This window comes from Varanus komodoensis, unplaced genomic scaffold, assembly GCF_004798865.1.
Source record: "Varanus komodoensis strain SLA01 unplaced genomic scaffold, ASM479886v1 scaffold80, whole genome shotgun sequence".
Classification (NCBI taxonomy): domain Eukaryota; kingdom Metazoa; phylum Chordata; class Lepidosauria; order Squamata; family Varanidae; genus Varanus; species Varanus komodoensis.
This window is the reverse complement of record NW_025336482.1, coordinates 1,894,366-1,910,975: the sequence shown is the minus strand read 5'-3', so window position 1 is coordinate 1,910,975 and position 16,610 is coordinate 1,894,366. Positions and strand designations below refer to the sequence as shown.

The 16,610-nt window shown below is 56.7% G+C and overlaps 1 protein-coding gene across 1 annotated transcript in view; it reads right to left on the bottom strand.

The window, feature by feature from the left end:
- The window catches only part of LOC123036576 (CACN subunit beta associated regulatory protein), a 12,406-nt gene extending 876 nt beyond the window's left edge, over window positions 1-11,530 (bottom strand). The window contains exons 1-9 of the mRNA XM_044455906.1: window positions 11,480-11,530; window positions 8,216-8,364; window positions 7,726-7,787; window positions 6,086-6,251; window positions 5,697-5,871; window positions 4,147-4,284; window positions 3,471-3,678; window positions 2,176-2,359; window positions 8-851 (exon numbers count right to left, since the gene is read on the bottom strand). Of these exons, the coding sequence (XP_044311841.1) occupies window positions 8-851; window positions 2,176-2,359; window positions 3,471-3,678; window positions 4,147-4,284; window positions 5,697-5,871; window positions 6,086-6,251; window positions 7,726-7,787; window positions 8,216-8,364; window positions 11,480-11,530 (1,977 nt within the window). The remainder of the gene's footprint in view (window positions 1-7; window positions 852-2,175; window positions 2,360-3,470; window positions 3,679-4,146; window positions 4,285-5,696; window positions 5,872-6,085; window positions 6,252-7,725; window positions 7,788-8,215; window positions 8,365-11,479) is intronic.
- Between the last annotated feature and the right edge of the window lie 5,080 nt (window positions 11,531-16,610).

Below are 16,610 nucleotides of genomic sequence, written 5' to 3'. Positions count from 1 at the left end.
CGCTGGCCAGGCGCGGCAGGGCGCCCGCGCCGCGCCCCTCGGGCGGGCCGTCCACACTGTCGCCGCGGCGCAGCGGGGTGCGGTGCCGCTCCAGCGCGGCGGGGTAGCGCGCGCCCGGGTCGCTGTGCTGCCGGGCGCGCTGCCACTGCTTGCGCAGGTGGGCGCGGGAGCGCAGCTTGGCGCGCAGCGGCGACTCGTCGAACTGCGGGTCGTGGCGCACGAAGGCGTGGAAGAGCGCGTCCGTCTTCTCGTCGATGCTGTAGTCGCGGCGCGGGAGGCCCTCGCGCGCGGGAAAGAGCTGCCCGTGCGGCGCCCAGGCCAGTGGGCTGTGCGGGAGCGCGCCCCCCGCGGCCCCGCCGGCCTGGGCCTCGGCCTCGGCCTCCTCCTCGTCCTCGTCCTCCTCGGCCGGGTCGCGCTCCTCGAAGCTCTCGAAGACGGTGGCGCGGCGCCCGGCGCTGGTGAAGCAGGAGCGCTTCTCGGAGGCCGTCTGGTCCTCGCCCGCGCGCCCGCCGGGGCCCTCGATGGAGGCGTAGCCGCTGTCCATCTGCAGCAGCTTGCGCGGCCCCGCGTCCGCCTCCGCGCCCTCGGGCTTGGGCTTCCCCCACGGCCGGTCGTCCCCCCCCTCGGCCTCGTCCGCCAGCGAGGAGAGGGCGCTGGGCGGGCCGCCGCTGGAGGAGGCGCTGTCCCCGCCCTCGCTGCGGATCGAGTCCCGGTCGTTGCCCTGCTCGGCGGAGGCGCACATCTCGAGGGAGGCCCGCAGGCTCCAGATGTCGTGGCAGACGGGGGTGGGCTGCTGGTCCGGAGGGGGGGGCTCGGCCGGGGCGGGGGCGGACGGCTCGGAGCGGTCTAACCTGCAGGCGGGAGACACGGACCGTTTGCATGGCCGAGCACAAAGCGCGAAGGGCAGCCGAGGGGGGCTGGCCTCCCACTCCACCCCGAGTCCCGGAACCCAGGATGGGAGCTTCGCTTGCCCCGAGACCCGTTTGGTCGCCGGTGTGGCGGGAAGACAGCCTTGATACCACTCCAGCCAAGCCCACCTCGCTGGACAGCTTTGGGCTTGTCCGGAAGAAAGCGAGAACGCTTCCTAGGGGAGTAGGAAGGGAGCCCCTTCCCCAAGATGCAGCACTTGCAAAGGAGTTGCTTTTACTGTGCCTTTGCACCCGGGAAGAAGGCACATCTGGTCCCAGAGACCGCGTGATGTGCACGCAGCTCATTGCCAAACCAGAAACAGGATCTTAACTGGGAGGCACTGGGGGGGAAGCTTGGAACAGGTCAAGGGGTCCTCGCTCTGCTCTCTACAGATCCCAGGTTCCATTCACAGCGTCCCAGGATAAAAGCCGTCAGGACCAGAAAGGTTTGCCCATTGCCGCTGCCCCCATTAAACACTTTCTCTTTCATTCCCCTTTAGTGCCTTTTCATGCCACTCCACCGTCCTGGCTGGCTTCCAAAGATGAAAGCAGTAAACAAATAATATAAAGCTAACACACACATATATATACATGGGACCCTTTTAAGGACTCAGTTATAATTCCCAGGACCCATTAGAAGCTATTAGGAGTCCATATAGCAAATTATTATAGAAAACATGATTCTTCTTTATTATAGTTGAGTGGCATTCAGATCAAAGCATCTGGAGTACTTTTTCTAGACGAAATCTTTACAAGTGCCCTCTCCAGTGAGTCAGTCACATAATAGTTCTTCATTTTGCAAACAGTGGTGAAGGAAGCCCAACCTGAGAAGGTTCTCAAAAGAGGCTTCATGTTTTACAGAAAAGACAAGTTTCAGTTCTTGGCTCTGTCTCTTGGCCATGACACGCCACCAAACATTTTTCCTTCATTTTTTCCTTTATTTATTTTTAATTCTGGTTCCCTGCACTACACCCCTGTTGCCATGATTTCAACCCCCAAATTTGTCAGGGGAAGAGCAGCTTGGAAGATGGGCAGACCCCCAAGGGCACCCATTTGCTGCCCGTATGGCACAAGCCGATGCCAACAGACCATCCCTCTTCTGGGAAAGGTTTCTCAGGTGCGTGCGATGGGGCAGAGCCAAGACCCCATGCTGTTGCTTTGCAGTCCCACGGGAGCATCCATAAAAACTCTACACTTGCCTGAAACATGCATGCATCCATCTTCCTCCCCCCACCCCCTTCCGTTCCCACTTATCTACTAAAAATACCTGCCGATAGATTGTGTGGGGCTGGCAGGAGGGGGCAGGAGTGGCCCGGCCACAGGTCGGAAGACCACGTTGTCCGTCCGCGCAATGTATTGGATGATGTCAGTCTGGTGGGCATCCCGATCTTCTTGGTCCATGCTTTCGCTCGCGGCACGTTGCCTCTGGAATTGGTGCCGCTTTGGAGACCCTGAGAAGAGCGGGAAAGGAAGTCAGATCTTCCCAAGCTGAGATTTGTACGTGTGATGCGGAAAGAAGGGCCTGCGGAGGAGGAGGAGGAGGAGAACATGGTGGAAAAGGGGAAGGAGAACATGGTGGAGGAGGAGGAGGGAAGACTGCATTCTCTGCTGTGCTTGGCTTGGTGCTTCAGTCACAGGGAGTGTCGGGAAGGGGGTCGCACTCATACTGTTTGAGAAAGTTTTTAAAAGGTTATGGGAGAGGTCACAGTTTAGCTTAAATGGGGGTCTTTCCCCCACTAATTCAAGCAAGGTACGACGGGACTGATTTGTCACCACAAAATACGGGAGCATATTACCCTTGGACACGTTTGCCAGGTGCTTATCTCACCTGCTGCCCTTAAAGAAACAAATCAAAACCGCACAACTGTTTTGCTTGCTGCACACCCTTCCAAACACCTGAGGAGCCCTAAGACCATGAGGCGTGGCCCACCGGGTAAAGGCCGGATGGCAGAACAGCTTTTCAATCACCCAGAGGCCTCGTTCAACCTATATATTCCTGGGCTGAGCCTGACTCCCTGTGGATCTGACCCTCAGACCTTTCTCTTGACCAGAGCAAGGAGCTGCCATAGCCTCTGTGTAGTTTCCGGGCTCTATATCAGCCCTGCAAGTTGCAGGATGAGCCCCAGAGAGCTGCCCGGGTAATCCGATGTGCTGCAGGAACAGGGCTTGCTGCATGTTGTCCTTGTCGGCCTGTCACAAAGCAGCCATTTACCAACAAGCAAACCTGCAACATTCAGGGAATCCCTTTGCTTTGCTGTGAGCCCAAAGCACATGGCAAGGGGGACTGAAAGAGGAAAAAGCTTTGCTTTTGACCCTTCGGTATTTTGTATCAGAAAAGGCAAAACAGGCAGCTTGGAAATAAAGGAGGACACAAATGGCGAACCGTATGTTTGACCCCACCTAGTCTAGCGAACGTGCCCATTTCACAGATGGCGAAACCATGAGCAGCACTAACACAAAGACCCACTAGTACAGGGCTGGATGGTCAGAGCCATTTGCTCTGGTTCTGAGACATAACGTCTGCAACCTCCGGCATGTCGTGGCCCCTGCAGGGTTACCCACCACGCGTATCCAGGCTAGAGGCTCGCTGGCTCATCTCCAGCTTCCACTTTTTGATCTTGAAATAGGGGCTGGCACCCTCCAGGCTGGTGTGACGACGCAGGCGGGTGAAGAAGTGAAGGACGTTGCCCGGAGAACGTGCTGGCGGGTGCCCCTTGGCGGCCCCACTGCTGACTCTGCCCCCCTTGGGACCCCGGGGTTCAACGTCAAGCTGGAAGACGGAAAGGAAGGGGGTTAGGTCCCCGGGGAACGTGCTGTGGTTTAACAGATCCCACAGCAGAGGGGATGTGAGCAACCCCGTGGCTGCAGCTTCCCGGGCAAGGAGCTGCCGAGTTGGAGCACACTTTGCACACTCTGTGAGCGTGCAAAGAGGGGAAGCTCAAAGCTACCTGCTCAGGGTCTGCGGGGGCTGCTATTCTGCAGAGCATTTCTTGAATGGGCAATCTGTCCCACCCCCACCCCCATCTACGCCGGAGACCGACTCCCAACAGAGACAATAGCAGCTTTGTGGAGGTGAGTCGAAAGAGCCACCTGCAGTTTTGGACTCCGGGGGACAGGGAGCAGAGGCATGACTGCAGACGATCCTTCAGGGGCTATGGACCCACCGGGGAGGCTGCCCACCTGGGGGAGTGCCCACACATCCACCTGGAGAACAACGCCTCTGGCTGGACAGGCCTACCGAGGTGCCCTCGCTGGAGTCCGACGAGATGGTGGCGCTGGCCTCGACGGAGGAGTTGAAAGTGTCTCCAGGCAGGGCTGAGCTGGGGCACATTGCGTGGCCAGTCAAAGCGGTTTGCGGAAGTGTCCCTCCCAGCGGCTGCGGAAAGGAGAGCAAGAACGGGTGTCCAAGCTGGGCCGAGAGGCAGCCCAGGGGCCCTCGCGCTGGATCACGGCCTCTCACCCCAGCCACTGAGTCCAAACCCGAATTTGACCGACTGCTGCTCTTCATCCCTCTGATGGCCAATATTCTCACTGCTCGCAGGGGCTTTTCCTGTGGCTCAGAGCAACTAGCACAACGCACAACATCTCCCATTTGCCACCTTCGAGGAAGGCTTGTAGGGGAGCGACAGTCGGAAGGGACTTCGCAGCGGTGGCCCTGGGATTATGGAACAACGGCTGAGCTGAAGCCTGCCTGAATCCAGCACTGGCATTTATTTACTGTGAGGGTGTGCTGTGCCCCCATGCACTGGATGCGACTAAGAGGCGCACGAGGGGGGATTCTGCCCAATCGCTTTCTAGCATAGGCAGCATTTTTACTGAAATAATTCAGTCCTGGGGTCCTGGATCCAATCAAGCCAGAGCTTTGCCTGGAAGCAAAAACGACAAGACGGGGCTGTCCTACTTTGGGCCCGTCCTGAGAAGGCAAAACTCTCCGGAGAAGACAATTGTGCTAGAGAAAGTCGAAGGCCGGAGCGGCAACGGAAGGCGAGACGGACGGGCTCCGCCAAGGAAGCCACGGCCCTGAATTTAGAGCTGAGTGTCTCTCCCGCGGCAGGGCTTTTTGGGGGGCCTTCGGGCACGGGGTCTCCACAACCCAGCTGCATGAACTAGAACAACAAGATCGCCATCAGGATAAATGGCAAATTCTTCCAGGCCCACTACCGGTCCAATCTGTTGCATTTTAACTGTCATATTACAGATATTCATGCTTAGCCGCTTTGGAAATTTGCTTCCGGAGTTTAAAGGGGGATGCCAATCTTGGGAAAAGCATAAAAACATTTCTCACATAAAAGCAAAGACCTTCCTGTTGCACAGAACTCTGTAAAAAGGCTAACAACTTCCTGCCAAACTCAAAGGTGCATTTTTGGGTGTACCCACCCAAGGGAAAGCATTGTAGGATATTATTTATCCGCATCTTTGCAGTCTGACACATCTGAAGTCTGAGTAGGCTGCTGCATGCACAGTCTTTTATAGAGCAATCTGAGCCAAAGCAGGCAAACATTAGAGCATGCTAATTCAGAATTAGATGGGAGAGCGAGAAGCTGCAACTGTCTAAATTCTCCCTTCTGCCTCCCTGGATAGACTGAGTGGTGTCAGCTGTTACCAGTCAGAGTACAGAAAACTTTGAGGTAGGTGACCACCAGCCTGCCCTGGCATTAAGTCTGATTTGAGAACCACGAGGACTAGAACCTTGAGTTTTAGAGGAAGGACAGCTGCTCTATGGCTAGAATAAGGGGAATGGCTACCCGCTGCTGTGTTGGAGGTTGCAGCACGTGCTTCTGGACACACCTGGAATATGGCAAGGTTGGGCTTGGCGGGGGGGCGTCTGGGGGTCATTTCTGCACTGTCATTGGATTCACACTCATGGATGGTGACGATTTTGAGAGCAGGAGGAGGAGGCAAGGGCAGGTGGATGAGGCGGGCGTTCTTCAGGTGGTGGAAATCTCCCTCTGTCAGAGTATACCTGCCGGAGAAGATCAGAAGAAGGCCTGCTCTGTCGGCAGTTCACAAGCAGCCGGTGCCTCTGGGAGCTCCCCGGACCCCAAGACCCTGTTCAGGCACGGCAGGCCCTTCGACCCGCTTGAGTTCGGCTCCCGGACACTGGATCCTTCAACCTGGGGGCCTCGCGAGGCCCCCTGCCCATCTCCACCTGCACCTCGCTTGAACCTGTGACTCACCTCCGGCCCTTCTCGTGTGTCTTCTTGCTCTGCTCGAAGAGGGCAGCCTCGTTGAAGGAGACCCGCCGCCCCGTCGAGCTGCCAGAGGACAGAAAGCGCTCGCTCTCCGTGTCCCGGTGGCTGGAGCTCGACGTCCCATCAGGGTCGTCCACCTTGATGGTGATCTCTGTGGCAGCAAAGAAACAGGTTACGAGCTGGTGCGCCTGCAGTGGGCGATTCAGACTTGGACGAGGGGAACGGGGCCGTTGTGGAGGATGGAGCAGCCCAGTGCTTCTGGGCTGAGGGCCTAGGCCAGGGCTCGGCAACCCACGGCTCCGGAGCCGCACGTGGCTCTTGAACCCGCTGCTGCGGCTTCGTCCCTCAAAACACGAGGTGTGGACACAGCTGCCGACCTGCTCGAAGGAAGCTCCACTCAGGAATCCTGCACTAGCTGGTTAAGTGAATCGCTACCATTCTCTGCTAAACAAGCTCCCTGCAGGCTCTCGTGTTACACGAAACGCTGCTGAAAGGATCCTCTTTGTCCCAGTGTAATCTCCTTCCTCTGACTGTGAAAAGCTGCGCTTGGGACCTGTCACAATTCACAGCACTGGACTGTTCATCTGCTAATCAGTCACTAAACACATCTAGATCTCTGGCACAGCCGCTGATCTATAGTGCTGATTTACTGAGCTCCCCACCACACCAGGGCCAACGATGGACAAATCGAAGAAAAGAAAAGTTTCTGAAGAAAACCAAACATTTAATGATACGTGGGTAGATTCATTTGCTTTTACTGCTGACAAACTTATGGGGTTTGCTGTTTAATGCATGCAGCCCTTTAGCACTGGCTTTGACTCTGCAGGAAGCTGTTCTCCTATTCAAATTATATGAAAGGAGTCCTACTAGTTTATAATGTAAGATTAAAAATAACAGTTTTTAGTGACTGAACAAGAGCTGCAGCGAAATCATAATGAAGATTTACATAGCATTACGGTAAAAAGCGATACATGCAGTGTGATCTTCATTGTAGGTGTCAAAGGGTTCTGCGGCTCCTGGCGTTTTCTTTTCTGTGGGAAACGGGTCCAAATGGCTCTTTGAGTGTTTCAGGTTGCCGACCCCTGGCCTAGACTATCACGGGAGCGGGCACAGCCACCTGGTCAACATGCTGACCAGAGGCGTGCAGCATTTCATGCCTCTCTCCTGGGCCGGCAGGCCGGTGGTCCCCAGCCTGGAGGGGCCAGGATGCCCACTCTGGACTTCAGCGGAGTTGTCCATGGTGGCGAACCTATCTGGGGACTCCAGCACCGTGCACAGCTCTTTACCAGTTCAGAGGACCTGGACTGGATGCCCTGCCCCGCTGACCTGCGGGAGAGCCCCAGCTCCCTGGAGTGCCCCCCACAGCCCCCTTCCGTGGGCGCTGGTGCCCCATCTCGTGCGGTGTGATGCGAGGCAGTCCTCTGCTGCACAGCCCCCGATGGGTGCTTCGGGGGAGGGGAAATTAGCCATGCAGCCTCGCCAAGAAGGTCGGCAGGTAGGCGAAGCACGGCAGGATGCAGAGGGGGCCGTTTCCACGGCAACCCTTCCCTAGTAACCGAGCCTGTACCACCAAGCCTACCGATAGCAACCCAAGGACTACCTTTCCAAAGAAGCGAGCACCTCACCTTGGGTCGGCTGGGAGTCGTCCAAGTAGGTCGTGTTGGTTTTTTCTGGGTCATCGCCGGCTCTAAAGCAATACGGAGAAGATCCCAAGCGGATGGGTATCAAGGAACAGCCGGATGGGCGAAGAAGAGACCCCCTCCCCAATTCCAAGCATCTCTGAACACCAGTGGGTGACCCCCTCCCAGAGCAGAGTCCCTGGCCACAATCTGTCCAGAGTTTAACTCCTCCACCTGCAGGCCAAGGCACAGAGGCTGCGATTGGCCCAAATTTGCCCAGGACAGGTAGCAGACAGGTTCTGTCTGAAGGCAGAAGGGGCAGGCTAAAACACTGATGGATTTTAATCAGATGTTCTACCCCCCCAGTAATGCAGGACTTAGGAGAGGTATTTGGACCTTTGAGAGTTGTGGGGAGAGCGCACCCCAAAACCGGGGAATTGCCAAACGGCTTCCTTCACAGAACCTCCCTTCTCTTTTCTGTACTTTTTTCTGTTACCTGGACTGCCGACGCTCCGTCTCACAGCAGTACCGGCAGATGATCAAGACGCCACAGAGAATCACCAGTGTGCCACTGGCAAAAATGGAGAGAAAAACCAGCAAGTGCACGTACCCATCCTCATCGGAGCCGACCTCCCCAGGCACTGTCTGTAAGGTGAAGTGGGCGGTGAGAAGGTCACAGAATTGTTTTTTTAAGTGCTTTTTATGAGAATCAGGCTCTTGCACGTGACTGTTCAGCTCGAGCAGTTGGGATGCTGATGAGCATTCCGTGACCACGTGATATTGTGGGGGAGTTTGCCTCAGCTCTTCGGTCTTTCATGCACAAGCTGGCAGGGCTTGCAAAGCATCATCCTCACCCGGTCAGAACTGAGGCGCGCAAGAGGCTGAAGTTTTCAACAATGCTCTGGATCTCGCTTGGGACAGGAGAAAGAGCTCTCCTACCTAGCAGTGACAAATTCAGCAGCGTGCTGACATGCCCGCAAGTGCCAAAGCAAACTGGGCTTTCTCAGCTCAAGCAAATGTGACTGAGCCTCCCTTATTTTGAAGAATGGAATTCATTTTGCTTTATCTTGTCTCTGCTCCTCTCCAAGCACACAGAGACTTTGTCTTCTGTGGCCAAGCCGTTTCCTCTGTTTTTTTATTTTTGAAGTGGAGCAGCCTGGAAAAGTTGTTCCCTGATGCCATTTGCCTATCTACAGGCTTCCACACCCCCAAAATCTGCAGATTTGCACCTGAGGTGCTGAACTGGGGGACTATGGGCCAAGCTTGGCTCACACAGGGGTCTGCTCACAGTAGTAGCTTTTGGCGTTCAGACATGTGTGTTTCCTTAACTCCAAATGTCAGCTCACGCTTCCAAGAGGCTGAGGGCCCTGGTATTGCCCAGTCGGCCGAAGAAAGAGGGGCCAAAAGTACCAGAATGTCTCTGCTTAATATTCTTGTTGTGCTCATGGGGCTTTGGGGGAGGAATTTGAGTTTTAGAAGCGGGGAAACCTGCACATAAGCCAGGAAGAAGTTATGGGGAAGGGACAGAAAGACCCTGCTGCCGAGGGCTGGAGCACAGCTCTAGGAATTTCACACGTATTGAGTTGCCCACCTTGGCTTGGCTGCTGGCAGGAAAAAGTGAAGTTACATTTGCATTTGGTACAAAGGGTATAGCCTGGAAGATCTTTGACTAACCCCCTTTGGAGCGCATGGTGCATGGAATATCCCATCCTCCGCAATTCCTCCCCAGGCTCAGTCGTGAGGCTAGCAACTAAAATGTCAACACAACAGATGCAACCCTCTTGGAAAGCAGCACATTCCACTGGGGGCCAGGCTGTGGGAGGGACTGATGACCCAGCTGTGCCCCTCCTCTCCCCGAGACACCTGTCCCCAAGGGAGAGCAGCCTGAGAGAGGCACCGCTGGTGTAATTCCTCCCACAGACCGATTCTGGGCAGCAATACTTCCCACCCATGTTTCCCAGCAACTAGCACAGAAAGGCAGACTGTACTGGGTTCTCAAGGCAGCTTATGGTCATGAGGACTAGTAGCCTTATGAAGAACTTGACAGCATCTGACCTGAACCACATGGCAGAAAGACTGATTCCCACTGCAGGACTGAGGCCTGATAGCCAAAGTGGAACATCAGATCAGACCATTTAGATTGGCCTTTGACCCCCACTCCCTAGGAGCTTTGGACCACAGCTCCCACCAGCCCCAGGCAACAATGTCAGTGGGGAAGGCCTTGCAAAGCCTTATCACATTGCGGTGCCCTGGCCACACAACTCTTCCTCGCCCCATTGATAGTTTCCGGGCTTCACTAACACACACGCTCTGAAACCCCAAGCTTTTTAGGACTCATGGGTCCATTTGGGGATTGCAGAATCTGTGCCGTCAGAAAAAGCCCAGACACTTTGGGCTCCACATTCGGTATCTACACATCTTTGGCTGCAACTTGTTTGGCAAAAAACTTTTGTTTTGTGTCTATCGAACACCTCAGTTGGGTGAATTTCTGGTTAATATGGCCAATGGTTCCTTGAAACGTATATTTTGGCGAGGTCTTGCGGTTGGGAGGAAGTTGTTCCACAGGTAAATACTGCATCACAGCAGTCTTGAATGTCCACTGATGAACACGGTCTTTTAAATTGTCTGCCTGTTTCTTGGACATTAAGGATCAACACCTATGGATTCTGTGCGCAATGCTCTCGATACATGGAGAGGAGGTAAATACGTGCCGTCTTAAAATGGCTATTTTATAATTAATTTTTATACTGCTCGACAGCCGGTGTTAATTGAGCACTTGGTCCACTTTTGTGGGTAATTGCTAGAAAATGGAATGGATGTTATTAAAATCCATGTATGTATATGAAAAAGATTGAAGCTTTTTTAAAAACTCAAGAACAACTGGGGAGCTTGTGGGAACCACGTCGGAAACTGCTTTACAGGGCACCCATCGGTGCTGCTACTTTAACAGGTTGGAGCTGCCCTTTGATGCCACGTTGTGAAAACTTTAAGTTAAACCCCACTGGTCTTTTCTGATCGCACCCCTTTTGGGGCCAGCCCCAGCCCCTCTGCCCCAAACCGAAAGCTTTGCCAAAACCTTGTATGTGTGACCTAATTGGCTGCCGAGTCCCCATTGTTTCAGCATCAATAAAATTTAGACTGTAAGTTCCATGGGGCAGAGCCCCATCTTTTGATGGTGGGCATACTGTGCCTGCCGTATTTACAATTATGCAAATCCGGAGGATATCAACAACAACAACCAACTAGACATTTTCCAGGACAGAAACAGCAATACCTGAACTTGTTGGATTCCAGCCCCTCCGAGCAGGCATGCAGAAGCTGAGTCACAGACTTCTAGCCCTCAGTGACCAGCAGAAAAGTCTTTATCCTCCCCACAAGCTACACTGGTTTAAGGGCTTGGCAATAGGCTAGTCCTCTGCACAGGAGTTTCGGTTTTCATTTTATTCCGTATCGAAGTATAGAGACACATAAACACACACAGGCCCTCGTCATTCTGCAGCCCAGCCTTCCCGTGTCTGCTCGCTGCCCTCCCAATCTACCAGACCACAACTCCCATAATCCCCTGAGTCAGCTATGAGTACCTGGTTGGAGACGGCTGTTTATTTCTTGACACACGCCTCGTGATGTCTGTTCCACCTCTCCAGGGCTGACCACAAAGAGAGGCAGAGCAAAAACAGAGCGGGGGGCGGGGGGGAGGTCCCACAGCACCCGTGCCCCAGTCTTGCAGCCTTAGCCCCACCTCCGCCCCGCATACACTCACCTCTATGGCTTCGGTCGTGGTGTTGCCCCATAGACTCAATTCATCATTCATGGTCTGCCGCCGAGTCGAGCTGCCCTTCCAGAAGCCAGACACGCTGAGAATGGCGATGATATAAAACAGGGTGTTAAAGAACAGAGCAGGAGAAAATTACATTTGCACTGCTCGGAACGGGTAGAGGAGGTGGAATGCGAGGTGCGGCGAGGCAGCCGTCCCCCTCTTCTCCTCGCTTCTCTCGCCGGCCTCCTCTATCTCAGTCCGCCATCCTTTCCGCCTTCCAGCTCACATGTTCGGCCCGAACAACAATCACAACACGGCTCTGGCTGGTGTCACTCACAGCATCCTTCATTCCATCTTCTGGCACCGAGCCTGAAGCAGCGCTTGCTCCGTCCTCCCCGCTGGGTTTCCTCTGGCAGCCTGAGAAGATTCGACTGGGCAGGAGGAAAAGAGAGGGGGCGGTTGGAGTTGGGCCTGCTTTAGGAGAGGAAGGAGCCGGCCGGTGAGGAAGAGGAGGAGAGACCTCGGGCAGGGATGCTGGCCGCGCTCATCCTGCCTCCCCTCCCACTCATCTTTGTGCCGGGCTCGGTGCCTTGCCGAAAGTCCTGGGCCAGGCTGCTGGGCGGCCGCGGGTCGCTCCCTCGTCACGGCCCTCGAAAAAGGCACACTAAGCTTCACCTCCTCCCGTCGGCTCGCCCGCTGCCGCCCCCCTCCGCCAGCCAGAGGACCAGGCTGTCAAGGACACCATCCGCTTGATTGAGAATACCCCCTCCCCACAGCAACCACCCACCTGCTTGCCAGCTAAGCCGCCTCGGGAGCCCACATGGTGGCGTGACTCACGGCAACCCACGGGGGGAGGCAGATGAGCAAGTGCGGGGGTGGGAGCGGGCAGATGCTGTGCAAGGAGGCGCGGGAGCAGCTGGGATCGGGGCCTCCGAGGGGCCCGGGAAGCTGCACTAAACCTGTGCAAGGTACTGCATGCGAGTGTGTGGGGGGGGGTCACACTGAGCCCCCACCCTACTGCAGTGCTCCCCAGCCTGCCCAGGTGTGCTGGGTGGGGACTGCCATTGCCTCCGTTGTGCAGCAAGCCCAGCACACTGTCTCTGGCCAGGGGACAGCCAGCTGCCTCCCGGTGGTGGGAAGCTGGTAAACACGGAATGCATCTCACCCTGAGCACCCACTCTGTGTGTGCCCCCAATGCATTCCGCCCCCAAAGCCTGGTTTGGGATGAGCCACTTTGTCCCCTCAGCTGAATGAGGCAAGGACTGTACCACGTGACAGCACAGGTGAGCATGGCGGGGCAGTCAAGGAGGGGCTGGAACAGACCAGGCCTGGCTGGGGGAGACTGTGGGTGGGCTAAACCGGGCTGTTTGCAGCGCCTTCCCCGCTCTCTTTAAAAGCCCGGTGCCGGTTGCCAACGTGCCTGACCTCTCGGGGTCAAAAAGCGCCTGGTCCAAATCGGGAAGTGGGCAGACAGGACTTCAGCACCTTCCCACAGATGCACAGCTATGCGGGTGGAGAGCAGCAGGAGGCCTGCTCTTCCCCGTCATCACAAGACAGGGGTTTCATCTCCATGGAGACGTGCAAGTGAGGATCAGAGGGATCGCAGCTCCGCTGCGGGAGAACAGGATTCTGACCCCTCATCCACCGGGGAGCCACGTGCTGCTCTGGGGTGGGGCAGGGCAGGAGGCACCAGAACCTAGGCGGCAGGGATCAAATTCTCCCCCCCCCCCCCGGGCCCAGTGCTCTGCCTCTGGCTGAGGACAGCAGTGTGCTGGGGGGATCTAGCCCGGGGGATTCAGCTGTGGCGAGCACACGAGAGGCCCCAGCCTTGGCATGCCCGCTGGAGCAGGCAAATTCCCTCCAGAAGGCACTCCGAGTTTGCCTCTCGCTCGGGAGGATGTGTCTAGGCGGAACAGAGTCCTTCCCAACCTATAATCCTTGCTCCAGCTGGGCGCTTCCGACCTGGCAGCACACAAAGGGAGCGGTTTAACTCCTGCAGCCTCGAGGAGGGTCCCTTCGAACAGGTCCTCCAGGATTATCAGACTTGGACCTGCCTTCCAACGGATCAAAACAGGTTTCGCTTGGGACAGGCAGTAAAACACCAAGGCAGGCGAGACAAAAAAACACAAGGTAGCACTTGTGGGAGGGAGGAGAGAGGAGCCTCGAGCTTTCCAACTGCACCATCCCCTCGCTTTCCCTCCCCTGTGCAACAGGATCCAGGGACCCAATCCGGATTTCTGCAGCCCATTCGCACAGGAAGGCCAGCCCCATCACCGGCGTTGCTCTGACTGAACTACTGTTAGGAGAGAGAAAAAGAAGGCAGTTGCTGGATCTCAGGAACTGTGGAGGCGGAGGGCGAGAGGACCCCTTCTGGGAAGCAGGAGTCGACCCCCGGCCTGCAGAAACGGAGGGCTCCCCGGCAAAGCTCCGGGTGCCCCTTTGGCCGCCTTCCGCGCTCTGACAGTGCAAAACCTTCAGGGGCGTCCACCCAGCACAGCTTTACTCGCGCGGAAGCCCATTCGCTTCCGCTTGGGAGCGCGCCCCAGGGGCAGGTTTCGTTCCGCGAGCTGCGCCCCCGCGGGTACCACTCGGACCGGGCAACGGAACCAGAAAGCGCAGCGCACGCCTCGCACTCCTTTCCCTGCGCGCACCCACGCGCAGCACCATCATCCCTCCGGCACCGAAGACGTTCCGTTCCCGACTTCTTGAAAAGAGAGGAGGCACGGTGGGTCTCGGTTGTGGCCCGGGAAATGCGCTTTGCAGAATTGCGCTCCGGCGGAGGATTCCTCCGCTATGCAGAGAGGAGCTGCCGCCGCCTTTCTCACCGCCCCAGGACAGGACCCGCTCGGTTCCCCATTCCTCCGTCCCAGGCGCGCGCGCGCGCACACCCCTCGTGCAGAAGCAGAGCCCCCTCTGGTCTCGCCCGGGGCTTGCCCCTCGCCTCCAGCCCCCCGGAGCCCCAGCGCCGCCTGCCCTCCCCCCAAGTGTGGGGACGGGCCTCTTTCGTTTTAATTCCAACGGGGATAATGGGGGGGGGGGGACACAACCACCAGGCCAACCAGGGGCGATCCCGGAGGTCATTCAAAATCCGGTTCCATTTCCTGAAAAGCAGCCTTTAAAATCCGCCGTCCCCTCCTTATGCTTAAATCTGATTTTTATTCCGCCTCAGCAACAGCAACATCACGGGAAGACTCCCTGTACAGCCACCCCCCCCCCACCCCAGCATGCTTAATTACACAACTGGGTGATGGATTAAAGAACACAAACCGTAAATAAAAAAAGAGATACTTCTTTCCTTTTTAAAAAAATAAAACCCCCATCAACAGGACTGGAGCAAAAAAAAAGGGGGGGGGGTCAGAAATCATTCAATTTGCAAACGCCCCTTGATTCACGTCCTAATACGGGGGGAGGGAGGAAGCGATTCGCTGCCTCTCCTATTTTTAAATCTGAATTTTCTTTGGAAAGAAACATCTGACAAGCAAGTCTATGTAAGGGAGGAGGAGGAAGGAGGAGAGGAAGAGCATGCAGCGAGAAAGGCAGGCGCACAGAGGCTAGAAATCTGCCGAGCCAGCTTTTGCAAGAAAAGGCGAAACATGGATCCAGAAGGAAAAAAATGCTTGCGAAGGCAGACTCACCTAGCAGGACGCGCGGAAGAGAATGCTCCGAGGCGGATGAATGGGCGCTCGGGGGAGATGGAAAGCGCCGAGTCCCTCTTTCCCTCTCTCTTGGCACCTTTAATTTTGATTTATGGATCAAGAAAGCACGCTGGATTTATGAATGGGGAAGGGTCCCACCCACGTCGGAGCGCGGCCACGTGACCACGCATCTCGCACAACCGCAGGACGGGGCGACAGAGGGGGAGGGCGAGGGCGGGGCCGGGGCCAATGGAAGGAGAGCGGCTCGGGAGGGGAGGGGCCGGCGAGGGGCTTGGATCCATCGAGCGCAGAAATGCGCGGGCCAGGTGTCCCGCTGGAGGATGCGCGCCTGGGCTGCCCCCCCCCCACAGGTATTTGTTTCATGTGCCTGTGGGGGGGGGGCGTTGCGAGCGAGCGGGCTCCATTTTGCAAAGGTGTCAGAATGCGCGGGGGGGGGGGCATGGGCGTGCACGTCCGCGCGTGTCCACCATGCGAGCCCCCAGGCGCGTCTCCGCGCACCGAACTGCACGTTCGCTGGAAAAGGATGTTTCCCACGGAAACAGTGCCTGCCCCGAGGAGGCCCCACGGGCCCCTTTCCCCGGGGCTTCCTCCCAGGGGCATGAATTCAACAGCACCCTCTTGGACCCTGGCACGGAAGATCCGGAGCACAGGCACGCCCGAGGAGAGGAAGACCCAGGTTTGCACGTGCGAATGGACCCCAGCATTCACCTCTCTGCCACCCTGCGTGCAGTGCCGGCAGCCCATCTCCCAGGCTGGGGCGGGGCGGGGGGGGGGCTGTTTGCAAAAGGGATGGCCTGGTGATGGGAGAGAGGATTTCAAAACAGTAAATACATAAAGGCAAGGCGATTCAAGGTGGTGTGGAGCAGTTGTGAAAATGCACATGGGCTAAAGCTGGGCGATTCAGGGAGATCTGATGCGGCAAAGAACCTCGGGGCCGGCCCTTTCTCCCAGCAGTGCCCTGGACTGCAGGAGCTGCCAGAGATTCGGGCTGGCCATTACCTGGCAACACCTCCAGGTGTGTCAGCTGGGACGGCTGGGCCTCCTGTCTTGCACAAGGTGCTGGCCAGCCACTTGGACGGCTTTGACAGGGATTGGGGCAAATCGCAGAGAGAAAGGCCAACATGGCGACTGGTCGTCTTGGCCGGACTTCTCCGTGCTCCAGTTTCTCTCTGACCCTGCTTCTAGGCTTCCCCTTGGGGCATGCGGCCGCCGATCATGCTCAGCCCTTCCTGGGCTGTCTTCAGTCACCCTCCTCCTCCTCCTCCCGAAAAATGTTTTGCATTTCTGCAAAGTTTGGGTTGGCCTGTGCGGGCTGAGAACTCCTCCTCGTTTCTCAGTCGCCCTGCTTTGGACTCCCAAGTTGTGTTTGGTTCACCTATTAGAGGGAATGCCGATAATGTTCGGCTTCGAAAGCGGCGCAAGATCTTGGGCCCACCTGCGGGAGATCTGTCCTTCTCTTGGATGATGCTGGCGGGGGT